This window comes from Odocoileus virginianus, chromosome X (assembly GCF_023699985.2).
Source record: "Odocoileus virginianus isolate 20LAN1187 ecotype Illinois chromosome X, Ovbor_1.2, whole genome shotgun sequence".
NCBI lineage: Eukaryota > Metazoa > Chordata > Mammalia > Artiodactyla > Cervidae > Odocoileus > Odocoileus virginianus.
This window is the reverse complement of record NC_069708.1, coordinates 22,297,552-22,324,650: the sequence shown is the minus strand read 5'-3', so window position 1 is coordinate 22,324,650 and position 27,099 is coordinate 22,297,552. Positions and strand designations below refer to the sequence as shown.

The 27,099-nt window shown below is 41.5% G+C and overlaps 2 protein-coding genes across 2 annotated transcripts in view; both read left to right on the top strand.

Moving 5' to 3' along the window:
- The first annotated feature begins 2,743 nt into the window (after nucleotides 1–2,743).
- LOC110123634 (large ribosomal subunit protein P1-like) lies at nucleotides 2,744–4,440 on the top strand. The gene is made up of 4 exons (XM_020871738.2): nucleotides 2,744–2,825; nucleotides 3,479–3,536; nucleotides 3,781–3,934; nucleotides 4,167–4,440. The coding sequence occupies exons 1-4, from the start codon at nucleotides 2,744–2,746 to the stop codon at nucleotides 4,377–4,379; spliced, it is 507 nt and encodes a 168-aa protein (XP_020727397.1). The 3' UTR covers nucleotides 4,380–4,440.
- A 3,284-nt stretch (nucleotides 4,441–7,724) lies between these two features.
- JADE3 (jade family PHD finger 3) overlaps nucleotides 7,725–27,099 on the top strand; it is a 136,318-nt gene continuing 116,943 nt past the window's right edge. Inside the window, exon 1 of the mRNA XM_020871659.2 lies at nucleotides 7,725–7,790. The gene's annotated coding sequence lies outside the window, so the exon portion shown is untranslated. The remainder of the gene's footprint in view (nucleotides 7,791–27,099) is intronic.

Below are 27,099 nucleotides of genomic sequence, written 5' to 3'. Positions count from 1 at the left end.
CAATACTCATTCTCAGCAATAGAACTACTAGACACAAAATCAGCAAGATTATACAGCTCAACAACATCATAAAACAACAGGATCTAATTTATAGGACACTCCACCCAAAAACATCATAACTCACATTCTTTTCAAATACCATTCACCAAGATAGCTCATATTCTGAGTCATAAAACAAACTTCAACAAAATGTAAAAGAACTGATATCACACAGAGTATGTTCTCAGACCATAATGGAATCAAATTAGAAATCAATAACAAAGTCAACAGGAAAATCCCCAAATACTAGGAAACTAAATAACACATTTTTCATTAATCCATAGGTCGAAAGGAAATCTCAAGGGAAATTTTAAAAAATATACTGAACTGAATAAAACTGAAAATACAACATATCAAAATTTGTGGAATGTAGCTAAAATAGTGCTGGCATGGGAATTTAGAACTAAATGCTTACATTAGAAAAGAAGAAAGGTCTCAAATCAATCATATAAGCTCCCATCACAGGAGACTAGAAAAAGAAGGACAAAAGAAAATGAACCCAAAGCGAGCAAGCAGAAGGAAGGAAATAACAAAGATAAGAACAGAAATCAATTAAATTTGAAAACAGGAAAACAATAGAGAAAATCAAACAAAAAGCTGTTTATCTGAAAAGGTCAATAAAATTTACAAACCTATAGAACTAATTGACTAAGATAAAAAAGAGAGAAGACATAAAGCACTAATATCACAAATGAGCCAGAGAAATCTTTCCACAGATCCTGCAGCCAATTGAAAGGAGAATAAAGTTCTCAACCCAGTACCCAAAGTCTTTGGAAGAAAGATGGTATGGAAATGTTTGCCTATAGCAAACATACAGTCAATCCATGACCAAAATATTCATTTTAAAATGTCACTATTTGCTTTTTTTCCCTCTCTCTCTCTCTCTTTTTTTTTTTTGGCTACTTTGTGTGGTTTGTGAGATCTCAGTTCCCTAACCAGGGATTGAACCCAGGCCACAGCAATGAAAGCCCAGAATCCTAACCACTAGGCCACCAGAGAACACCCCCAAAATGTCACTATTTGGAAAAGAAACTTGCAAATTATTGTATTTCTTTGACATTAGCAACACCCCCCCGCAAAAAAAAAAAAGAGCTACCATATGATCCAGCAATTCCATTTCTGGGAATATATCCAAAGGAATGGAAATCAGGATCTCGTGAGATATCTGCACTCCCATGTTCAAGGCAGCAATATTCACAAGAGCGAAGGTATGGAGGCAACCTAAGTATGTGTCAACAGATCAAGTAATGGATCAAGTAAATATGATATATGTATATATATATATATATTCATTTATTTATACACCATATATTCAAGAATATCATTCAGCCCAAAGAGAAGGAAATCCTATTATTTGTGACAGCATTGATGAATCTGGAGGGCATTATGTTAAGTGAAATAAGTCAGAGAAAGACAAATATTGCATGGTATCACATGTAAAATTTTTTTTAAAAAGTTAAACTGATAGAAAGAGAATAGAATAGTGGTTGCCAGGGACTGATGGGGTAGAGAAAACCGAGAGATGTTGGTTTAATGGTACAAACTTCCAGGGAATTCTCGGGTGGTCCAGTGGTTAGGACTCCACGCCTCCACAACAGCAGGCACAGGTTTGATCCTTGGTCTGGGAACTAAGATCCCACATGCCACGTGGGCAAAAAAAAAAAAAAAATACAAACTTTCAGCTATAAAATGAAGAAGGTCTGAGAATCTAATGTATAACATTGTGAGTATAGTTGATAATGCTATATTGTATAATTGAAATTGCTAAGAAGGTAGAACTTAAATGTTCTCACCAAAGAAAAATAAAGGGAGAGTAAATATGTGAGATGATGGATATGTTTTTTTTTTTTTTTAAAGGAATACTATGGGGGATTCCCTGGTAGTCCAGTAACTAGGACTCTGAACTTCGACTGCAGGAGACATAGGTTCAATCCCTGGTGAGGAAACTAAGATCCTGAATGCCATGTGGTGTAAAATAAATATTTTTTTAAAAAAGGAATACTATGAAAAACCCTATGTGTATAAATTCAACAGCTTAGATAAAATGGACTGATTCCTTTAAAAACACAAACTATCACAACTCAGAAAATATGAAATTTATAATGTGAATGGTCCAATAACTATTAAAGAAGTTAGATTTGTAATTTAAAAGGTCTTGGGAAGAAAAGTTCCAGGTCCACATGGTTTCATTGGAAAATTCTACCAAACATTTAAAGAATTGACACCAATTTTCCAGTCTTTTCCAGAATATCAAAGAGAAGGGAGCATTTCTGTGTAAGGGGTTTCCAAGACCATCCCTGTGCTCATGCGCAATGATTCACTAGGACCTCAGCATACAATCAACTCAAGGTTATTATTTATCACAGTGAAAGAGAACAGAACAAAATCTTCAAAGGAAAAAGGCACACAGGCAAAATCCAGAGAAAACCAGATACAAGGTTCTAAGAGTCCTCTTCCAGTGGAGTCACACAGGATGTACTTACGTCCTCCAGCAGAGCTGTGACAACACATGTGAAATGCTGTCTATCAGGGAAGCTCATTAGAAACTTAGTTCCTAGGGCATTTATTGAGAGTTGATCATATAGGCACTCGCTGCTTAGCACTTACCAAAATTCCAGACTCCCAGAAGGAAAGCAGATGATCAACATAAACCATACTGTTTGTACAGTTTAGGCAGAGTGGGATACTCTTATCAGTCCTTGGAATGGGAGGAACTCACCCCAAATCCAAGTTTCCAGATGTCATCAAAGAACCAACCCTGCAAACAGCCCTTTCAAAGGATAACGGTCAGCTTGCTACGTTAACTCTTGCACACAGCTTGGAAATCAGGAGACTTGAATTTTAGTCCCAGCATAAATCACATTTGTACAAACAGTTTAGGCGTAGTGAGTCACTCTTATCAGTTCTGGGGATGGTGGAAATCCTCCTGAAATCCCAGTTCCCAGAGGCCCACCAAGGGCCTGCTATGTTAACTCTTTTCTGCACAACTTCTCAACTCATATTATGAGGCCAGTATTCACCTAATACAAAAACCAGACAAACACACTATGAAAAAAACTCTCCAACCTTCTTTTAGGGACTTTTATACAGAAATCTGCAACAAATTATTAGTGATATAGACTCCAGAAAGGTATAAAAAAAATTATACCATCACCAAGTATGGTTTATTCCAGTTATGCAAGATTAGTTAAAAATCAATATTCAATCAATATAAACTATGATATCCACAGGCTATTGAAGAAAAATCATATGTTCATATCAAGTAATGTAGAAAAAGCATCTGACAAAATTCACCATTCATTCATGATAAAAACTCTCAGCAAATTAGGAATAGAAGGGTACCTGCTCAACTTGACAAAAAAAGCATCTACAAAAACAAACACACAGCAACTAACAGTTTTCTTAATGGTGAAAGATAGAATGTTCCCCCCTAATATAGGGAACAAGGGAAGGATGTCTGCTCAGGCCACTCTGAAAGTTCTCATCTGCACAATAAGGCAAGAAAAGGAAATAAAAGGCATGCTGATTGGAAAGGAAGAAATAAAACTGTCCATACTCATGGACAACATGATAGTCTATGCAGAAAATCCCAAATAATCTACCCAAAAAACTGCTAAGACTAGTTAATAAGTGGATTCAAGAAAGTCAAAGGCTTTCCTCAGCTGCTGCTAAGGTACACGGTCCTTTCAAGGAAGCTAAGGCCCCGTTGGGGTGAGACCCTCACTTCATCTGGGCGACTAGCAGTGTGCCCGGCAGCCCTCACCTGGCACTCGCCAGCACCATAGCCTCCTTCTCGGAGCTCGCCTGCATCTACTCGGCCCTCATCCTGCAGGACACAGAGTGTAATATCAATGCCCTCATTAAAGCAGCCGGTGTAAATGTTGAACCTTTCTTTTTTTTTTTTTTTCCATTTATTTTTATTAGTTGGAGGCTAATTACTTTACATCATTGTAGTGATTTTTGTCATACATTGAAATGAATTAGCCATGGATTTACATGTATTCCCCATCCCGGTCCCCCCTCCCACCTCCCTCTCCACCCGATCCCTCTGGGTCTTCCCAGTGCACCAGGCCCGAGCACTTGTCTCATGCACCCAACCTGGGCTGGTGAATGTTGAACCTTTCTGATCAGGCTTGTTTGGAAAGGCTTTGGCCAATGTCAACATCGGGAGCCTCATCTGCAATGTGGGGGCTGGAGGACTTGCCCCAGAAGCTGGTGCTGATCCCGCAGGAGGTCCTGTCCCCTCCACCACTGCTGCCTCAGCTAAGAAGAAAGTAAAAGCAAGGAAAGAAGAATCTAGAGAGTCTAATGATGACATGGGCTTTGGTCTTTTTGACTAAACCTTTTTAGTAACACATTCAATAAAAAGCTGAGCTCTTTGCTGCAAAAAAAAAAAAAGAATACAAGATCAACACCCCAAATTAACTGCATTTCTATATATTAATAATAAAGAAGCTGAAATTCTAAACACAATATTATTTACAGTCACTCCAAAGAAAATGAAATATGGTATACACTTAACAAAACATGTACACGAACTGCATGCTGAAATTCCAAAACGCGATGAAAGAAATAAAAAAATATCTAAATAAATGGAGAGATATGTATTGTGTTTGTGGGTTAGAAGACTCAGTATAGTATAGATTTCAATTCACCCCAAATTGATCTATAGTTTCAACACAATTCCTATCAAAATCCCAGAAAGTTTCTTGTAGATAGAGACAGGCTCATTCCAAAATTTATATAGCAAGGCAAAAACCTTGAATGGTTAAAACAATTTTGAAGAAGAATAAAGAAATATATACCTATAGTAATCAAGACTGTTTGGTCTTGTACAGCAGAAACCAATTCAACATTATAAAGTGATTATCTTCCAATTAAAAATAAATTTTAAGAAAGACTGGTATTCACAGAGGGATAGACAGGTATAACAGTAAAACAGAATGGTGAACCTAGAAATAGCCCCAAACAGCCAAATACAATATGCCCAACTGATTTTGACACAGGTGCAAAAGCAATTCAATGGAGGAAAAAAATAGTTATTTTAACAAACTGTTTCAGCCATCAGACATTCATAGGCAAAAATATGAACCTCGACCTCAAGTTCACATTTTATACAAAAATTAATTCAAATGAATCATGGCCTTATATGTAAAATATAAAACTATAATACTTTTACAAGGAAATACAAGAGAAGATTTTGTGGGACCTAGGGCTAGGTGAAATTTTTCTCAGACATGACACCAATACATGATATATAAATGCAAACATTGAAAAGTTGGACTTCATCAAAATTAAAATTTTTGACCTTCAAAATCTCTTAAGAGGATGAAAAGACCAGTTACAGACTGGGAAAAATATTTGCAGATCACTTATCTGACAGAGAACTTGTATCTAGAATATATAAGGAATTCTCAAAATGTAATGGGTAGGGCTTCCCTGATGGCTCAGTAGTGAGGAATTAGCTTGCCAATGCAGGAAACACGGGTTCAATCCCTGGTCCAGGAAGATCCCACATGCCAGGGAGCAACTAAGCCTCTGTGCCACAACTATTGAGCCTGTGCTCTAGAGCCTAGGAGCCACAACTACTGAGCCCACGTGTCACAACTCCTGAAGTCTGCATGCCCTGGAGCCCGTGCTCCACAACAAGAGAAGTCGCGGCAATGAGAAGCCCCTGCTTGCCACAACTAGAGAAAAGACTGCATAGCAACAAAGACCCAGCAGAGCCAAAAATTAAAAAAAAAATTTAATGTTATGGGCAAAATACATGAGCAGACATTTCACTAAAGAGGATATACAAATGGCAAATAAGCATATAAAAAGATGTTTAACAATATCAGCTATTGGGGAAAACAAAGAGGTATCACAACACATCTTTTAGAATGATGAAAATAAAAACATAGTCACAATACCAAATGCAGGCAAAGATGTAGAGAAACTGGATCTCTACATTGCTGGTGGGAATGTAAAATGGTATAGACAGTCTGGAAATTTTTGGCAGTTTCTTATAACACTAAACATACCATCCAACCCAGCAATTGCACTTCTGGGCATTTGTCACAGAGAAGTTAATGTTTACACAAGAAACTCTACATGAATATTCATCGAAGTTTTATTCTTATACACAAAAATTGAAAACAATCCTAATACCCATCCACGGGTGAATAGTTAAACTGTAGTACATCCATAGCAATACTACCAGTCAGCAATAAAAAGGAATGATCTATTGATATGTGCAACTACTTGGATGAATCACAAGGAAATGATGCTGAGTGAAGAGGAAAAGTCAGTTTCAAAAGGTATGATTCCATTCACATGTGATAAAATTGCACAGTTCTATACACACAGACACAGAAATGAGTGCATTTAAAACTGGTGAAATCTGAGTAAGGATTGTGGCTTGTACCAATGTCAATATCTTGGTTATGTAAGATATTACCATTGGGGAAAATCGGGTGAAGAGTACTTGAGACTGTTCTGTAATACTTTTTTTTCTTTTTTACAGATCCTGTGAATCTATAATTATTTCAAAATAAGTTAAGTATAATATTGAGGTAGGGCTTCCCTGGCAGCTCAGCTGGTAAAGAATCTGCCAACAATGCAGGAGACCTGGGTTCCATCCATGTGTTGGGAAGATCCTGGGAGGAGGGCATGGCAAACCACTCCAGTATTCTTGCCTGGAGGATCCCCATGGACAGAGGAGCTTGGTGGGGGTCCATGGGGTCCATGGGGTCGCAAAAAGTCGGACACGACTGGGCGACTAAGCACAGCACAGTCCAGCAATATTGAGGTAAATAAAAGGAGGATAATAAGTAAATGAGGTAAGTCTGAAGGACCACGAATATTTTAGAATTCACATATTTGCACATTACAAAATAGAACTACATCTTTAATATTGCAAACAGACAAAATACAAAAAGAGCCCACATTTTTGTTTAGCCTAGAAATGTGAATGAAAATGACAATTATGAGTTCATGGTAAAGAGTCTGTTGCTTAAACATCTGTATGAGTCAGTTTTCCACCAGAGATAGTCACACAAAGATGCACACACAGTCACACTTTTATTCATCCATTAATTAGAAGACATTGGCTTACAAATGTGGGGCCGGCTAAGCAAGTCCAAAATCTACAGGGCATGCAGTCAGAAAAGAATGACCAGGCCCATCCAGATTATCCACGATAATCTCCCTCACTTTATGTCAACTGATCAGGAGCTTTAATTACACGAAAATACCTTCACAGCAACACCTTCTTTAGTGTTTGACTGAATAACTGGGGGCCGTACCCTAACCAAGTTGACTCATCAAAAAGCCACATCTCATAACCCACTTGTGCCTGCAACTGAATAAATTTATTCTGTGAATAGCCACTTCAGCTTGAATATTATTATAGGTGTAATTCAAGCGCAAACGGCTTAAATCAATAGTGACCGACAACGAGTTGCATACAGGAGGGTCCACTTATAGAACTTCAGAGTTGAAAGGGGCCATGAAAAGCTTAGGTAGTATTTCAACACAACCCAGGCACCTCCCCGTCGTCGGCGTCTCCAGCCCTCAGAGGTGGCGAGGCGCCTCCAGGCTGCAGCGCACCCAGCAGGAGCTGAGAGGAACCCACCTGGAGCCCCGCGCGGCGCGTGCGGGAGCACCAGGTGGGCGGAGCCTCGAGGCGCGCGGCGGTGGCAAACTGCGCCTGGCCCGCCAGAAGAGCGCGCGGCGGTCGGGGCGGTCGGACAGCAGGGAGCCAGAGACGGGTAGGGCGAGCGCGGCCGGCGGTTGGCTGCGGGTGGGGGGGCGGTTGGAGTGGAACGCGGAGGTTGGGGAGACGGTGGAGAAGGAAGGAAGGGGAAGAGGCGGAGCGTGGGAGCGCACAGTGTCAGGAATACAATAGTGTTCCGCGCCGCTTCAGCCGCTGCCGCTGCCGCCTCCTTCGCTGCCGCCGCCGCCCAACCGCCTGCCCAGCGCTGAGGCCTGACGGGCCGGGCGGGCGGGCGAGGGCCGAGGGCGGGAGCTGAGGCGTGGGGGGCGGCCCCGGCAGATCCGGCGGCGGGGCGGAGGGCGGGGGGTAAGGGAGGAGATTAGGGGGCAGGTGCGAGGGAGGGGAGAGAAGAAAGCGAGCGGTTCAGGGGGCGGTTACCACCTCTACCGGACTCGCCCGGCACGTTGCCGGGCCCTAGTGTGGAGCCGGGAAGGAGCAGCGGTCGCGCTGCGCCAAGGTAGGCGCCGCTGACGCTGGACGCGGAGCGAGCGGGCTTGGGGGGCGTCGCGTCGGGTGGGTAGCGGGAGTGGCGGCCTCAGGGAGTGGAAACGGGCGCCACAGAGCGCAACGTCCCAGACGAACCTCGCCGCGCTCCGGGTCCGTCCGGCTCCACACGGCGGCGGCCTCCGGCGTCCCCAGAGCCTTGGGGCCGAGGGCATGTGTGGGCTGAGGTAAAGTGCCCGGTGGCTCCTCGGCCGGCTCCGGGCAGCGCTGGGTGGCCGGCCCGGGGGCGTGGGTGGTGGGGGCGGCCGGCCGTGTTCGGCTGCGGCTACACTCGGGCAGAAATTGAGCGCCATAACTGTTGCGGCCGTTGCCTCCGGTGCCCCCTCCTGGCGCCCCCTCCCTCCCGGTTCACTGCCTGCTCTCGGGGCTCCCGTGGTCCGACCCGCGGCGGGAGGACCAGCTCTCCGGGCTGCCTGGGGCCGGATGCTCCAGGGAGCGGGGGCGCACCCTGACTGTTTCGCTCTTGAGGGGCGGGAAGAACCGAGACCCAGAGACTGGGGGCCGGGCGGTGCGGGCGGCGGCGTGGTCCCGCCGTTGGTGAGCCCCGGCGTCCCGCGGGCTGACGAACTTTCCCTCCCCCTCGCGTTATTGTTCCAGAGCTGCCGGTCCTGGGCCGCAGCGACCGGCGAGTGCCGGGCGGTCCGGGGGGCGGGGGTGGGAAAAACGGGAGGGCTTTCCGAATCTTACGGGAAAAATTTCCCACCGCTGGGCACGGCAAAGTTAACTTTTCTCCAGCGACTGAGTTGGTTTTATTCCCCACTTCGTGGGGATATCGATTAAAAAACAAAAAAGTCTGCCTCCAATCTTTTCCTCTCGCTTTTCGGAGCTACTGCTTCGGTGAAGTCCAGCTTTAAATTGCACGCGGTAACCAACCTGCGTTTATTATTTGTGAGGGGGGAAAGCGGGGGAGGGACCTCGAGTGTGGGACCATAATGGTGGTATGTGAAGGCATGTTTAAAAGTTGGTATTATTGTGTAGCCCTGGGACATATGCAGCTCCTAAGCATTTGGCAAGAAACTTGTTTGGCCGCTTCTCTGACTTTCTGAGATGCAAGGAAATCCATGCTCTCAGATGTTCATGGGGTTGTTTTCGATGTGAGATCCGTTGATCTGTGAAACTGAGGATGAGATGCTCCGTGTCCGCCCCACCCCCCGCGGGTCTCCTCGCCCCCCACCCCCCCCCCCCCCCGCGCGCCTGATTGTGTAAGAAATCAAAACAGTGTTGATGGTGATTCCAGTGGCCTGGAGGGAAAGGCGACCTCATTCTCTGATAAAGATAACTGTCTGCTTCTCTCTAAACTGGCAAAGTAATGGAAAATAATTTAGGTAAAGACTGGTTGCACAATATCTTGGCTTAGTTTAAGCAACCCAGAATCCACTTTCCCGGAGTAGTTCTCTTAAATACCTTCCCTGCAGCCATTTCTTGTCAGCCTGGGGGGTGGGGGTGGGGTGGGGGTGGGGTGGGGGTGGGGGTGAGAAAGGAGTCGGCCTGAACAAAGCATTGTATTTTTATTTACTACTTTCATAACATCTGTAAACAATGGGAATGTGGATCCTAGGCCTCTGTACCCTTTGAATAGTGTAGTTCTCATGCTTTTATAGCATCATGTGGATAAGTGAAAATAGATATAGTTTTTTTTTTCCCCCTCTTCTGTTTAGTCTAGGAGTAAGGATCCCACCTGCTAACGCAGGAGACTTGGGTTTGATCCCTGGGTCAGGAAGATCCCTGGAGGAGGGCACGGCAACCCATTCCAGTGTTCTTGCCTGGAGAATCCCATGGACAAGAGGAGCCTGGTGGGCTATAATCCATAGGGTCACAGGGTCCTATTTGACTTAGCAGGCAGGCATTCTATCTACCTTTATAACATGTCATTTTCTTTTTCATCTAAAGTGAGCTCTGAATTTAAATACTTGAACTGTAAGAGGGTAAAAACTCTCTCCAAGGGTGAAAGAATTACATGAGATCTTCTCAGTGTTAGCTACCATCATTGATACCTTTTCTTCAACTATGCTCTTCTCTACAGTTTTGTTTGCTAGAGAAGTGCTTGTAACCTAGTCTTGGTGCCTTGACAGAGTTTCTTGCATTCTTCATCGAGTCATTTCTGAAATATTCAGGGGTCCTTGTCTGGTTCTAGAACCTACACTTGCGTTCTCCCACTTTTCTGAGTCATGTTGCCGTGAGTTGGTGAATCTTGGTCACAGGTAGGGGAGAGTGAAGAAGGGCCTCCCCTGAAGTGTCCTTTGTCCTTCCTGAAGTGTTTGTGATCAGCTGGCTGCCAGGAGTGACTTGGAAGCAGTCTGAGGGGCACCTGTGACCCACCTTTTGGCCTGTAGAGAAGGTTCCCAGGAGCAGGACAGATGATGGTGCATGGCCCTCATAGTTGAGTTGTATGGGTTAGCGAAAGTTAAAATATTTAAGAACAAAGGATGTTGAAGGTTGTAGGTTGAATATGATCTCCTTTGGTAATGCTTGTCTTTTTTCTCCTTTGTGTTCCACCAACTCTTAACAACCCATTTCTCCCCTAAGCTACACAAAGCCATTTCTTCTTTCTGCATACTACTTTGAGGTATGGCTGGAACTAAGCAAATATTTGGGGGGAGGCAAGAGGCAGAAGGCATTGGGTGTTTTTGAAGACATGGCAAAACAGAGGGCTCTAATAAGCCTTGATCAGGGATACAGAGGTTGAACATTGTGTAGGACATAATGCATCTACCTTCTCATAGAGCTTACACAAAACAGGAGCTGAGGAAGGTAGAGATCATATGCTGGTTTACATTAAGAAAATCTCATCAGAGGATAACTTACTATGACCTTTATTTGTCTCACCTTATAGGTGAGGGTTGAGTGTTGAGTGACACCCATGTGGCACTCTTCTGAAATGGCTAATATGGGGACACTTGAATGAATTACAAATTTCTACCTGTTGTCCCACTTACAGTGGCTAGGAAAGCTGAAGCATTCTGGTTTGGGGAATGGGGAAGGTCTAGGACGAGTAGGTAGAAGTGATGAATGAATAAAAGGGTGCTAGCAAGTGGTCGTTACAGACCAAGTAACTACTGCTTTGAGTTTTCTGTTTTCTGGAATCTTTGTGACTCCCCCAGGGTTATTTTTTCTTCCTCCCTGTAAGTCTCTCCATAGACAATAGCAGCAAAGCTCTTAGCATCAGATCTGTATCTGTGCTTCTCTTGTGTGGGTGGAACAGTGAGCAAGAAGGTGTCCTGAGGAGAATCTGCCTGGCCCCATAACTGAGCTTGGGGAAAGGAAAGTAAGGACTCAGAGGGTAGCTGACCGAAGAAAGTAGGGTGCCTGGTGTGGGAAATAGTACTGGAGCTTTGTCCAATAGGAGATACCTATGCGTTCATTAGTACTCTTCAAGCAATAAATAATTTAATCTCTGTCCCAACCCAGAAGCAGTGGCTGAGCCCTGTTGCCCATGGGGTTTTTTGTCCTTTGGTATTGACTGATAGGCCAGGAAACACAACTCTGGAGTGTGTTTTTTGGAACAGGTGACAAGGTAATATGGTACCAGCATGACCAGTACCTTGTATGTTCAGTCTCCTGGGAAAAATCTTTTATTTCAAAATTTCAGAACTTTTTTTGATATAATAGAACTTTTTATCTTGATATAATTACAGAGAAGTTGCAAAAATAGTACAAAGAACTCCTGTATTCCTTTTACTCAAACTTACCATTTATTAACAGTTTGTTCCCATTTGCTTTATCATTTGCTCTGTTTTCTTTTATGACCCATTTGAAAGTAACCATTGAGATATTTGTCAAAGGCATCCGCTCATGAGGGTGGCTCGAGTGCAGCTGCTGGGTATAGCAGAATATTGGTGAGTGGTCTACCTAAAGTTGTAAAATACACATTTGTAACTAACATGAAATCTATGGTGCTAGATATAGAAATCATTATCAATTGTAAGAGTGGTTAAGATAAACTCCCTTTTTGTTGTCATTTTTGTCTAGTTTGTTTTTAGCTGTGCCAAACTTGAATATTTTTATGAAAATTCATTCCACCACTCCCCAACTTTGTATTTATTATATATTCGCCAACATTTTAATTTATTTAGCAAACCTCTTTTCTAGGGGTATAAGAGGTGAAAGATATTCATCCCCTTGAAAGCTCAACATCCAGTGGAAAGGTAAGGAAATCTACCATCTCAGTCAAGGGGAAAGAGTATTCTGCTGAAGGAATTTACATGGCTGACTGGAACATCAGGCTGGTTAAGGATTTGAAGAGTTAGATACCTGGGAGTCGTTTGAGAAGTATGTAAATGTGAAGATTCCTTTTTTTCTGATGCTTGCTGCTCTTAGTTAACAAGGTTCATGAGTTAAAGAAACCTTTGGTGTCATATACAGCACAGGCTGTAGGGTCATGCCAACTTGGATTTTAATCCATCACTTGATTTTGACCAGTTACTTAACTTCACTGTGCCTCAGTTTCTTCCTCTGCCAAAACACAGTTTTGAGGTAATAATTGCTCTATAAACATTCATCTTCCCTTCCAGAATTGCATTATGGGGGAAATAGCATGAAAGGGATTAGGTATTAAGGTGAAATCCAAGGAGGTGTTTCTATTTTTCTACAAATAAATATCTAATTACTAATTGTACTAAATTGCAATGAAGATTACTATGAGATAATAGCAATAACAGCAGTGATGATTTGTTAACCATTTCTTGTGTGCTAAGCATTGTGCTAAGTGCTTATCACAGGGTATCTTCTGAGATATGAGGCTCAGAGGTGAAGCAAAGGTAACTCGCCTAAGGTCAAACAGCAAGGAAGAGGTAAGCGCAGGGTTAAAGAGAAAAGGGATTGCCAGGCAGAGGGAACAGCAGGTGTTGTAAGGGCACTGAGGTGGGAGAGAGGTGGAAAAAATCCAAAGAGGTTTGGCTAGGACCTGGGGAAAGAGATGAGATAGGCTGGGGAAGATTGACAGAGTCTTAGGGGACCTCGTTAAGGAGCTTGTGTTTTACTCCAAGGGCTGTAGGAGGCTGCTAGAAGGTGTGTTTCTGTGTGTGTGTGTGTGTGTGTGTGTGTGAATCCAGAAAGTCATCTCCTGAGACCTAAACAAAAGTGGCTTAAGAGAGTCATTTCCCTTTTAGTGTCTCACTTAGTGATCCAATAGAGGCAGTGTTTCTGGCCCAAATGTGTAGATCTTAAACAGTTTTTACTGCCCACCATTAACATGGCTAAAAAGAGTTGCTGTGATGCTGGAAGAAGCTGGTCCTGTGGAATGCTTCTAGAAGAAGGTTTAATTGGGCTCATATTACCTGATGCTTTTTAGGCTGCTGCATTGAGGGAGCTCTTTCAGCTTTCACCAAGCCCTGTCAAATGGGGAAACAAGTAGAATTGAAACAAAAAGTAATTCCTGGAAACCTGAGCTCATGTTAGAAGTGGAACTGTTGACTATAAGGCTTTGGTTTAAATATATCATGATAAAGATGCTTCATTGACTAAATAGAAATTTTTTGTGTTGTGTGTGTGTGTATGTGTTTTAGTGTGTGCCATCTGTGATGGCAGACAGCGAATTTGTGAGAATCATGGAGGACTCAGGAATTTTTTCGATACTTATATATTTACTCTCATCCAGCTACTGCAGGTTTTTCTGTTTGGAACTATTATGTGCAGAGTAAACTTCATGGGGAAAGATCAGTGTTCTCTTCCCCTTTCCATATATATTGGACCATAGACATACTTACTTTGCAGTAGCCTGTGTCAGTTAACTTTTTTTGGAGAAGGGGAGGAAGGGTGGTTAGCTGCATGATCTAGGATGGCCTTGCTCATACATCTGGTAGTTGCCAGGCTGGTTGGTCTAGGAAGCCCTAAACTGGGATGGCTCATCCTCACTCCAAGTGGTCCCTCATCCAGCTGGCTAGTTTGGACTTGGTTAACATCATAGTCTCAAAGCCACAAAGAGTAGCAGATGAGAGCAAGCACCAAAGCAAAAGCACTTCTCAAGTGTCTGTCTGTGTCACATTTGATACTGTCCCATCAGTCAAACCACAGAAGTTCCTTGGCCAAGCCCAGAGTCATTGTGGGAGGGGACCCTTCAAGGCATGGACACAAGATGTGAGAAAATTGAGGACCATTACTGCAGTAATGCATGTTAATTATTAATGAATATAATCTCTTTTCCTTTGATAAATCATTTTAAACACTTACTTGTAAATGTAGTGTATTTTTTTGCCACACCACACAGAATTGTGGGATCTTAGTTCCCCAACCAGGGATCATACCTGTGCCCCTGGCATTAGAAGCACAGTGGTTAAACTGAACCACGAGGGAAGTCCCAAAGTAGTGTATTCTTGAGACTAAATAATATGATTGTGCCATCTCTCTTTTATCGAGTTTGAAGCTGAGTGATGGTTTTTGTGGAAGGAAGCCAAAGGGTGACAGTGTGGCTCAAGATATATTCTCATGAGTGGCTTGGTTGCTCACTGATCTTATATGGCTATTATCAAAGGAGCCCCTGGGTTTCCTCAACCTCCAGTTCAGGCTTTAGCACAAAAACTGTAATGTGCTAGACTGCACTAGGTTTTGAGGTCAAGCAAAAAGATAGTTAATTGGGAATCCATCACTACCTGAAAGAGGAGAGAAACATTTGCAGCCTTTCTTCATAACCTTTATGTGAGTTACAGTTTTACCTAAAAATCTCTGTGTGGTTGCAGTGAAGAATCCACCATTGTACTATAGAGTTAGTGGCCAGTGATTAGTAATTTGGGGCATCAGCCTTTGGCCTTTGCTTGTGATGATTTTAGAAGTAACACCTTTTACATACCTGAAATAGGCTTTGCAACCGGTTTGTGGCCTGAAATAAATATGTTACATGAAAATTCAGCTGGATCCTAGTAAGCACATGGGGAAAACTGAGTAGAAGACTGTATTTTGTACATCTTAGAAAATTGCCTGGTGATAGAATCTCAGTTTCTTTTTTTTTCCTCTTAGGATAAAAATTAAAAATCCCTGATATTTTAAAAGTCAGTGACTTGGAAATAGCCATCAAAATTATAAATGCACATATCATTTGACCCTGCAAACACTTGTAGAAATGAATTCAACAAATACTTGCATATAACTTGGAGTATTGCTTATTATAGCAAAAGAGTGGTTATAGCCTAAGGATCAATCAAGGCTTGATTTATACAGTAGACTATTACATTGATATTGCATGATCTTCAAGATGTACAAAATGAAAAATAAAGCAAGAAATAGAGTACTGTATATTGTATACTACCATTTGTGTATAATAGTGGGGCAGTAATACATGCATTTTTGCTTATATAAGCATAACATATTTCTGGAAGGATATTCAAGACACTGAGCTTTGGGGCACACATGGCCGGGGTAGAGGGAGGGAAGGAGACTTCATTGCATAAACTTTTATGTATACTTTTGGAATTTTAAGCCATGTGAATATATTACCCTATTTTAAAAATTAAGGACATTTATCTAAAAAGAAGTGGTATATGGTTATGGTGATATGAACTTCCATTGACCTGGTCAGAACTATCCTTGTTAAAAAATATATCCAGCCAATTTTGTTTCCTAGAAATGCCTCAGAATAGCATACTTCTGAATTTTTAACTATAGCCCTACCTTTTCCAGAATGTCATATGAATGGAATAGATGCAATATGTAGCCTTTTTTGGTCTTCTTTTACTTGATTCATCTAATAATACTTTTTCCTTTTTATCATTGAATTGCATTCCATTGTATGGATGTACCACAGTTTGTTCATTTACCTGTTTGAGGACACAACTTGGTTGCTTCCAGGCAATTATGAGTAAATCTGAATAAACATGTTGTGTGGACATAAGTTTTCAGTTCACTTGTGTAAATACCTAGGAGTGGGATTGCAGAGTTTTTATAAGAAGCTGCCAGACTATCTTCCAAAATGGTTCTCTATCATTTTCCATTCCCACCAGCCATGAAAATGAGTGTGTGTCAAAGTTCATCTTCCTGTGTATGGATGTCCAGTAGTTCCAGAACCATTTGTTGAAAAGACTGTGTTTCTCCATTGAATTGCTTTTGTACTTCTGTCAAAAATATGACAATGCTTGTGTGGGTCTGTTTCTGAGATCTCTATTCTGATGAATTGATCTGTATGTCTATCACTTTGCCATTACCACACTATCTTGACTACAATAGCTTCATAGGATTCTTGAAATCAGGTAATATGAATACTGTTATTTTTTCTTCTTTATCAGAATTGTAGTGGTAAGAGAGGACAACCTTAATTTGATCCAATCTTGGAAAGGATTTTCTCTCTCACTATTAAGTATGATGTTAGCTTCAGGGTTTTTTTTAACCCTCTTGTGCTGAAAAGGACTTCTCAGGTGGTACTAGTGGTAAATTACCCACTTGCCAATGCAGAGATGGAAGAGATGTGGGTTCAGTCCCTAGGTCGGGAAGATCCCCAGGAGGAGGGCATGGCAACCCACTCCAGTGTTCTTGTCTGGAGAATCACATGGACAGAGGAGCCTGGCAGGCTATAGTCCTTGGGGTCACAAAGAGTTGGACATGACTGAAGAGACTTATTATGCACACACACTGAAAAGATTTAATATAGCAGGCCTAAGGCTGCTATCTTTAGAAGGCCTGCTTGAAAGATTGACCCTTGGCTGGTATCTGGGAACCTGGCTTTTCAAACATTTTTTAATAACATTTAAAAAAAATTTATTTGGTTGTACCAGGTCTTGGTTGCTGCACGCACAGTCTTTGATCTTCATTGCAGTGTGTGAATTCTTTAGTTGCAGCATGTGGGATCTAGTTCCCTGACCAGGGATCAAACCCAGGCCCCCTGTGTTGGCAGTGTGGAGTCTGAGCCACTGGACCACCAGGGAAGTCCCTCATTTTTGAAAACATTTTGAAAAGAAAATGTATTCTCCATTCGTTTATTCCTTTCCCAGTGCTTTTCATTTCTTTATGCTAATCCAAGTTCCTACCTCATTCATAATTTTTCTGCCTGAAGAATCTTCCTTTAACATTACCTTTTATGCCAGATGTACTGTCAGTAAATATTTTGTTTCTGTTTGAGAATGTCTCTTTTTCCCTCACTTTTGAAGGACATTTTCACGGAATGTGAAATTTTCATGGAATGTTGACACTTTTTTCTTCTCTCCACTGTTGCCTTGCTTATATGGTTTCTGATAAGTCTGCTGTAATTCTTACCTTGTTCCTCCATAGTAATTTGTCTTTTTGCCTCTGGTTCCCTTCAGTCACTTTGTATTTACTTAGGTGTGGCTTTCTTTTTTCATATTTATGCTGCTTGATATTCTCTGAGCTTCTTGTATCTGTGGTTTGTTGTCTGTCACTAATTTTGAAAGTTCTCGGCCATTATTTCTTCAAATAATTATTGTGCCCAGTTCTCTTTTTTTTTTCTTCCTTCTGGGGTTCCAATTACAAGTATGTTATTCTGTTTGATATTGCCCCCCAGTTCTTGAATGCTGTGTTCTATTTTTTTTTCCTCTTTTGTTTCTCTTCGTTTTTATTTTTATTGACCTGATCAGTAAACTTAATCTTTATGTTCACTTATTCTTTCTTGTCTGTGTCAGTTCTGCTGTTGAGCATGGTGTGTTTTTACTGTTTTTTTATTGAGCATTTCCATTTGATTCTTTATCACAGTTAACACCTCTTTAGTGAAATTATCCATCTGCTCTTGCATATTGTCTACCTTTTCCATTAGTCTTTAGCATGGTAATCATAATTCTTTTAGATTTCATTTCTGATAGCCCCAACTTCTGTGTCATACTGAGTCTGGATCTGATGATTGTTTTGGCATTTGGAATATCTTCCTGCATTTTATTATACCTCATAAATAAGCTGAAAGCTGAACAGGGCAGGAGAACACAAGTTTCCTTCTGCTAGGCTTTTAGTGTGGGGATTTAAATTAATCTAGTCAGGAGTTGGCCTGTGTTCCATGATTGTTTTTGCTATGGGCACCAGAGATTTCTGATTCTTCTACTGATACCTTCTTTTTGACTTCTGCTTAGCTTTGGGTTTTTCCTTTGTGCTGTTTCCCAAGAGCTATCTCTTATAGCCCTCCCAGTTATATTCCACCATTGCTAACCCAGTAGCTGGTTTGCCAGTTGTTGGTTGGTGTGGGAGGAGGAGTTCTCTGATGATTTGATTAACTCTCAGGCAGGTGCTGGAACTGCCTTTAGTGTGTCTTGAGTGTGTCTTTCACAAGATTTCCTGCCCCTCTTCCAGGGGTGGAGCTTCTTTTTCTTTTACCTCTGTTCCTTCTCCCAGCTGCACTGAGTATCCACCAGTATCCTCAAGCCAGAGATCTTAAGTCCACCCCTCAAGCCCCTGCATGTTAAGCCTTTTGTTCTATGTGATAAAGGAAAGGAATCTGAGTGGATTTTACAGTGAGTGCAGTTTTCCTCAGCCAACCAGCACCTTGGTGGAAGCTAATCCTCCCTGTGGGAACCTTGTGGGATTCCTTTTGGTAAAACTTGAGGATGGGAAACCCCACCCCCACAATGTGGAGCCCAGGAACTTCATACTCTCATGATGTTTCCATACTCTGGTCTCCAGTAATTTGTCAGAATATCTAGTTTAATCTTCCTACCAGCTTACACGTTCGGATCCTGCAGGCACCAATCTCTTCAGATAGTAGGATGGTGGTTTGCCCTGTGACTTCATTTCTCTGATAGGGCCATTGGACATATCAAGAGGAGTCATTGATTTTCAGTGGATCTAGCTTCTTTCTTGTTGAAAAGGTGGAAATGATGACCTCCCAATACTTTACATGACCAAACTGACACTTAAGTCCTCAAAGTAAGTTTTACTCTACATAAATGTCTAGTGTGAAGCCCATAGAAACTTAGTGCAGGTTAGTTTTTTCCTCGTATTTTTATTTTTCTCATACCCTTGAATTTTATAGTTGTATGGTTTGGGAGCCAGGAATAATTGATTCTGGTTTGGTTTCTGCCTATTTTAGACTTCAAAAACCTCTATACCACTGGCAGTATGTTAAATGTTTGTCTTGCTCTCTTCCAAAATTCTGTGTGTGCCTTTGTAATTATTGACTTTGTTGTTAGCACTCAATAATAATTTGCTTCATTCAAGATTAGAGCATGATTTAGCCTTTCTAGAGTATAGGGTTTGTTGGTGACCACGTGTTTGTCATTTTTATTCTCCACATTTCCAGGTGCGTTTCAGTTCAGCTAATATTCGAATGCCCACTGTGTTATGAGTGAGGCACTAAGTGTTAAGTAGAATACAAACCTAACCTGGTAAATAGAGTAACCAAGGGGTGCCTGAAGTCAATGGAAGCCCCGTGGATGGAAGTATATTGCAACTTAGGAATCATGTCCATTTTAATTGAGAAGGATTTTTTAATTTTTAAAAAAATTTTTGTATTTAATTATACTAGTATGCATGAATGCATTCTAGTAAAAACTGAAAAGTGGTAGAAAGAGCCGTGGTTGTCCATGACATCCTTATGACACTCTCATTCCATCACGTTCTCCTTCCCAGAGTTAATTTTGATTACATACTTTTGTTTTAGTCTGCAAATTGATATATGAAATATATCATCTAATAAGTTTACTGAATTACTTTTAATATTTTTTGTCCGCACCACATAGCATGTGGGATCTTAGTACTCCAACCAGGGATCAAACCCATGCCCCCTGCAGTGGAAGCACAGAATCTTTTTTTTCTTTTTTTTTTTCCCATTTATTTTTATTAGTTGGAGGCTAATTACTTTACATCATTACAGTAGTTTTTGTCATACATTGAAATGAATTAGCCATGGATTTACATGTATTCCCCATCCCGGTCCCCCCTCCCACCTCCCTCTCCACCCGATCCCTCTGGGTCTTCCCAGTGCACCAGGCCCGAGCACTTGTCTCATGCACCCAACCTGGGCTGGTGATCTGATTCACCCTAGATAATATACATGTTTCAATTCTGTTCTCTTGAAACATCCCACCCTCGCCTTCTCCCAGAGTCCACAAGTCTGTTCTATACATCTGAGTCTCTTTTTCTGTTTTGCATATAGGGTTATCGTTACCATCTTTCTAAAGTCCATATATATGTGTTAGTATACTGTAATGGTATTTATCTTTCTGGCTTACTTCGCTCTGTATAATGGGCTCCAGTTTCATCCATCTCATTAGAACTGATTCAAATGAATTCTTTTTAATGGCTGAGTAATATTCCATGGTGTATATGTACCACAGCTTCCTCATCCATTCGTCTGCTGATGGGCATCTGGGTTGCTTCCATGTCCTGGCTATTATAAACAGGAAGCACAGAATCTTAACTTGGACTTCCTTCAGGAAAGTCCTGTGAAATACTTTTATTTTTAAGGAAATAAACACCCAAATTCATTTAACTTTTAAGGAATATTTATTAGAGGTAACTGTCATCATTCTGATTGGATGTGTGGCCTAATCATGGTTCTTTGCTTCACATTATAATTTAACTCTTCTAATTTTTAAACCTGAAAACTAGTGTTGGTGATAGGTTGAACTGTAGAAGGTTATTGTGAATAAATGAGAAATACAGAAATTAGTACTGACCAAAAAGATGATGACCTGTTGCCTTTTTCTTTATCATATGGCATATATGACTTTTGGGGGGATGTGTATAGTTATGTGGATTTTGACACATGTATATAGATCAGTGTAACCACTGCCAAAATCAAGGTACAAAACAATTCCATCACTTCAAGAAATTCCTTTGTGCTACCTATTTCAGTCACATTCTGTTCTCACCCCAACTCCTGGCAGCTACTGATCTGTGCTCTATCATACTAGTTTTGTCACTCTGATGTCACATAAATGGAGTCAGACTATATGTAATCTTTGAGTCTTTTTTTTTTCACTCAGCATAATGCTTTTGAGAGTCATCCAAGTTGTGTGTTTCAGATGGCTTGTTCCTTTTTATTATTGAGTAATCTTCTATTATATGAATGTACCACATTTTGGTTGTTTCCAGTTCTGGGTGATTATAAGTAGAGCTGCTATAAAAGTTCACATGCAAGTGTTTGTGTGCACATAAATTTGCATTTTTTTCTAGGGTGAATACCTGAGGGTGAGATTACACTGCCATTCATGGTAAAACTAGTTAGCTAAAGTTTGAATGCTAGACTGGATAGAATAGCAAAGAGCCAAGTTGTTTAAATCTTGCTTTTGCCTTTTTCTAGCTATGCAACCTCGAGTGGGTTTAACCTCATTGTGCCACAGTTTCTTTATAGTTTTAATTGAGTTTTGTTTTGTTTTTTTCTGGCCATACCACATGGCTTGTGGGATCTTAGTTCCTCGACCAGGGATCAAACCCACACCCTCTGCATTGGAAGGTGGAGTCTTAACAACTGGGCTGACGGGGAACTCCCCAGTTTCCTTGTTTGTAAAATGAAGTTAGTATGGGCTTCCCAGGTGGCACTAGTGGTAAAGAACACACCTGCCAATGCAGGAGACACAAGAGAGACTGGTTTGATCCCTGGGCTGGGAAGATCCCCTGGAGGAGGATATGGCAACCCACTCCAGTATTCTTGCTGAGAGAATCCCATGGACAGAGAAGCCTGACAGGCTACAGTCCATGGGGTCACAGAGTCGGATAAAACTGACGTGATTTAGCATGCACAGGATTATTGTGTGGAATTAATGGCATATTAAGAATAAAATGTTGATCAGTGTCTGGCAAACAAATACATTATTATTATCATCTCATGTTTAATAGAACCTTTACTTGTCAGAAACATTTACCTTTAGTCAGTTAAAATGGAGAAATTAAATAATCCATAGGGGTGGCATGTTTGGTAGGCATGTCTTCAAAGCATGTTGTCTATGAGTGAAATCTTAAAAGTTGTCCTTAGTGGTGAAAAAGTTTAGGAACATATAGATGTATGGGAGTCCTATATAATATCTGAAGCTTGGACTCACTTTTGGACAACCCAGATGCCCACTGTTAATGGTTTTCCTTGTCCTCCCAATGTTAAAGAATCAGTTCACCAAAAATTTAGTGTATTGATATATTTTATAAAGAAGCTGCAAAAAGCTCAGAATCAGGTAGTTCAGAATCAGCTTACACTCTGAGTGCTTGCTGTGTACCAACCCCATGTCCATACACTCCTCAAATATATAAACCTGAGTATCTTCCCCATGAAATAATTTGGATAATCACTAAATGTTATTTTTATACTTTTTAAAAAAGCTAACTGTTAAGGACACTAATGAGGCATGGTTTCTTGGAACCTCCTTGATATGAACCATTTATGATTTCTCAGATCCCAAAATACATCTTTTAAAAGGAAGTCTCCCCAGTTTTGAAGAGCACATTGAGGAGAGAATTGGCAAAAACTCAGCATGACCACTCAGTTCTCTCCCTAGAACACTGTGTCATTGGAAAATGCAGTGGAGGTCCCTTTCTTGCATAACTGCTGTATACTGTGGTCTGGCTCAGTCTGAGCAAGCACCAAGGGCAGAGGAGATGTGTTTTCCCTTGAAGAACTTTTTCCTATCCTGTGATGTATTCACAAAGGGCCACCCATTCACCTACCAGATAGTAGATGAAGCCCTGTATATGCAAAAAGGAACCTAAATATCCTTTCTTTTCCTGTCTGTTAGTTGTTTGTCATGTTTTCACATGATAGAATCCATCAACTGAGGACTGTTCTTCACCTGGAATTTCAGAGAAACTAGGTGGAACAGTTTGGGAAATTATTTCTGAATTGTTTCCTCACTGCCTCCCTTCTACCAATACCACCAACACTCCAGCACTCCAGTTTACCTGGAGCCTTTTCTCACAACTGGATCATCCTGTCCTCTTCGCCCTGCCAGTCAGTCCTGCCTGGGCCAATTCCAAATTCTTGGAAATTCTAGCTTAGCAAGAGATTCCCCACTTCCCCAAAGGCCATTCATTTGGGTGTAATCCTCTACACCATATTCTCTCATTTTAAGTCTTGTCTTTTATATTCACTTTGGCACCTAATGCCATACTTCCTTACTCTGTGACTTATTTCATATATACATGACCTGAAGGTTACACCTAGACTGCCACTCCCATGGTGCTAGGAAGCCTTCAAATTCTCTACATTTTATCTCTCAGAAATACCTGAAACAGAATTGTAGCCTGCTGATGTTTTTATTTTCTATTGAAGTATAGTTGATTTACAATGTTGTGTTTTTCCCCCCAATTATTTTTATTAGTTGGAGGCTAATTACTTTACAATATTGTAGTGGTTTTTGCCATACATTGACATGAATCAGCCAGTGTTAGTTTTAGGTGTACAGCAGAGTTATTCAGATACATATATATGTATGTATATAAGTGGCACTAATGGTAAAGAAACCGCCTACCAATGCAGAAGACATAAGAGATGTGGGTTCAGTCCCTGGTGGCTAAGAATCTGCCTGCAATGCGGGAGACCCGGGTTGGATCCCTGAGTTGGGAAGATCCCCTGGAGAAGGGAATGACAACCCCCTGCAGTATTCTTGCCTGGAGAATTCCATGGACAGAGGAGCCTGATGGGCTACAGTCCACGGGGTCACAAAGAATCGAACACAACTGAGTGACTAACAGACACACACACACATTCTTTTTCAGATTATTTTCCCTTATAAATTATTACGAAATATTTAATATAGCTCTCTGTGCTATACAGTAGGTCCTTGTTGGTTATTTTCTGCCTGCTGTTTAATTAACAAACCAAATATCACTTCTCATTTTGTGTTAAAAAATTACACATAGCATATTCTAATGGCCACATAAGTCCCATGGAAAGCAGTAATTTTGGGGAAAGAAATACACATTTTGCAGACTGTCAAAAGAAAACTGGCATTTTCCTATGCTGCCAATGTGAAAAGTGTAGCTATATAGTCTGCCTGGGCAGAGCATGGCTTCACAGTATAGATTACATTACAGTCAAAACTGCAGGCAGCTTTCACCTAGCTCCATCATGGTTTCCAGCCTTATCCACGACCCCTTGCCCACTTATAATATTAAGGAGCACTAGGATTTTTTTCTTTTCAAATATAGACAAAACTTTGACTGTAAACAGTTGTATCCTACTTGTCACATGTGAAACTTGCATCTTACACAAGAGAGAGGGATATGTGTGTGTGTGTGTGATGAGTCTAAATTTAGCTCTCTCTAGGATAAACTTATATGCAGAGTACATCATGAGAAATGCTGGGCTGGATGAAGCACAAGCTGGAATCAGGATTGCCGGGAGAAATATCAATAACCTCAGATATCCAGATGATACCACACTAAAGAGCCTCTTGATGAAAGTGAAAGAGGAGAGTAAAAAAGTTGGCTTAAAAATCAACATACAGAAAACAAAATCATGGCATTCAGTCCCATCAATTCATGGCAAATAGATGGAGAAAAAGTGGAAGCAGTGGCAGCTTTATTTTTTGGGGCTCCGAAATCACTGCAGAAGGTGAGTGCAGCCATGAAATTAAGACGCTTACTCCTTGGAAGGAAACTTATGACCAACCTACTAGACAGCATATTAAAAATCAAAAACATTACTTTGTCAACAAATGTCCATCTAGTCAAGGCTGTGGCTTTTCCAGTAGTCATGTATGGATGTGAGAGTTGGACTATAAAGAAAGCTGAGCACTGAAGAATTGATGCTTTTGAACTGTGGTGTTTGAGAAGACTCTTGAGAGACCCTTGAATAGCAAGGAAATCTAACCTGTCCATCCTAAAGGAAATCAGCCCTGAATATTCATTGGAAGGACTGATGTTGAAGCTGAAACTCCAGTACTTTGGATGCAAAGAGCTGACTCATTGGAAAAGACCCTGATGCTGGGAAAGAAAGATTGAAGGTGGGAGGAGAAGGGGATGATAGAGGATGAGATGGTTGGGTGGCATCACCAACTCAATGGATATGAGTTTGGGTAAACTCCGGGAGTTGGTGATGGACAGGGAGGCCTGGCGTGCTGCAGTCCATGGGGTTGTAAAGAGTCGGACATGACTGAGCGACTGAACTGACTGAGGATAACCAATTAAATCCAGAATAAACATTTTTTATACTTCTAAATAAGCCTACCTGTAAAAACTCCAATTATGCCCTTTAACCCCTTGAGCAGAATCCATGTAAGCACTTGTCTTTAGGGAAGCCATCTCTAGGCTGATTTCTAGGCTATGATATCTGTACCACTCCAGGTCCAACTCAACTTCCTTCCAAATGACTGTTCATAAAGATGCAGGTTCTAAAGGCCTCTTCTGTATACCCACTTGTGCCACTAGGCCACCATGCACCCCTCACTGCTCACTGCATAGTAGGTATGTATGAAGCCAAGTATAACCTTTCCCATCATCCTTACCACTTAATGTCTCAAATCCTCTCCTCTACCCATTATACCCAGGTGTACATTCACTAGAGTCTAAACATACCACGAGTCATCCTGCCACTCCGTCTGTACTGACTCTGCCTGAAGTTCTGCACATTCCTCTGTTTGTTCTATATGCATGTTTCTCAGGATCCACTCAGAAGCTCATGTTTTTTTTTCACCTCAGTGGTTCCTGCCATCTCTCAAGGCCCAAGGACTATGTGCTCAACACTTATATTCCCCAATGGGATAGTGCCCACCCAATCTTATATCTCTGTATATATACCACTTTACAGTGTGACTTTCCAGCTCCTCCCATCAGGAGGTGGTACTCCTTGAATCTGGGCTGTTCTTGTAACTTGCTTTGGCCAATATATGCAGCATGAGTAACTCTGGGTGACTTCTGAGCCTAGATCTCAAGAGGTCATGTAGCTTTCCTCTTTTCCCTGGGAACTCTGAAGCAGCCATGTGAAGAAACCCCAACTAGTCTGCTGGAGGAAGAGAGATGGTGTGGAAAGGCCAGTCAACAGCCAACCATTAGACATGTGAGTGAGGCCATCTTTATTCAGCCCTAATCATACTGCCAGATGACTAACCTCGTAAAGGACTCTAGGAAGGACTAGCAGAAGAACCACTCAGCTGATTCTTGCCCAAATTGCTGACACAGAGAATTATGAGCAAATAAAATGGTTGTTATTTTAAGCCACTAAGTTTTGGGGTGAATTGTTTCACGCAGCAAGAAATAACTGAAAGGGCAAATTTTGTTCTGCTGTATTCCTGGCTTCTAGAGAGCATGTCTGTGATAGGTTTTCAGTAAGAGATTGTGGATCACTGTCATCATGGTGTCATGCCTCTCTTTAATCAGTAAGCAACCAAACTTCCCAGTCCTCATGTCTCTCCCTGGCTCTCAAACAATTCAAAGCTTGAGCTCAAGACTGTCTTCCAGAATGACACCATGTAGTTCTTTTTTGCTCCACTGGACCAACATCCATTCACTTGCTCCCTTCACACCCCTGTGACAGGTTGTATCTCTCAGCTCTACCCCGCATCCCTCACTACTTACCTCATTCACTAACTCTGAGGGGCCAACCCGTGAATTGCCTCAGTGTCATAAAGCTGTTCTCAACTTCCCAGCCTTCCATCATCACTTCTGAACCCTCACTACCTGATTTACATGTGCTTATAGTTAGGAGAGACCCAAGAGATTGTCTAGGACAACCCCTTCTAGTTATGAATGAGGAAAGAAGGTCTCAGATAAGAAATAATAATAATAAATGGCTTATTCAGGGTCACATGGGGGTAGTCTCAATACCAGAACCCACATGTCATGTAGATTATCACCTAGTAGATTGCTTATTTATGCTTGGTTCCTATGTGTGCAACTGTGCCCTGTGATTTAGACTGTGGAAGTTCTTTGGAGACAGATATAATATCTCTAACTTCTGCTTTTTTTATACTCTCCTGCTGTCCCCAAAGACTAACCAGTAACTACTGGAC

What these genes read in the sequence shown, in the direction of transcription:
- LOC110123634 (XM_020871738.2), top strand. Translation starts at nt 2,744, where the DNA reads ATGGGAGGAACTCACCCCAAATCCAAGTTTCCAGATGTCATCAAAGAA. An exon ending in AGCCCTTTCAAAGGATAACG is followed by an intron (nt 2,826 to 3,478) that starts GTCAGCTTGCTA and finishes CCCCTAATATAG; the next exon opens with GGAACAAGGGAAGGATGTCT. An exon ending in TAAATGTTGAACCTTTCTTT is followed by an intron (nt 3,935 to 4,166) that starts TTTTTTTTTTTT and finishes GAACCTTTCTGA; the next exon opens with TCAGGCTTGTTTGGAAAGGC.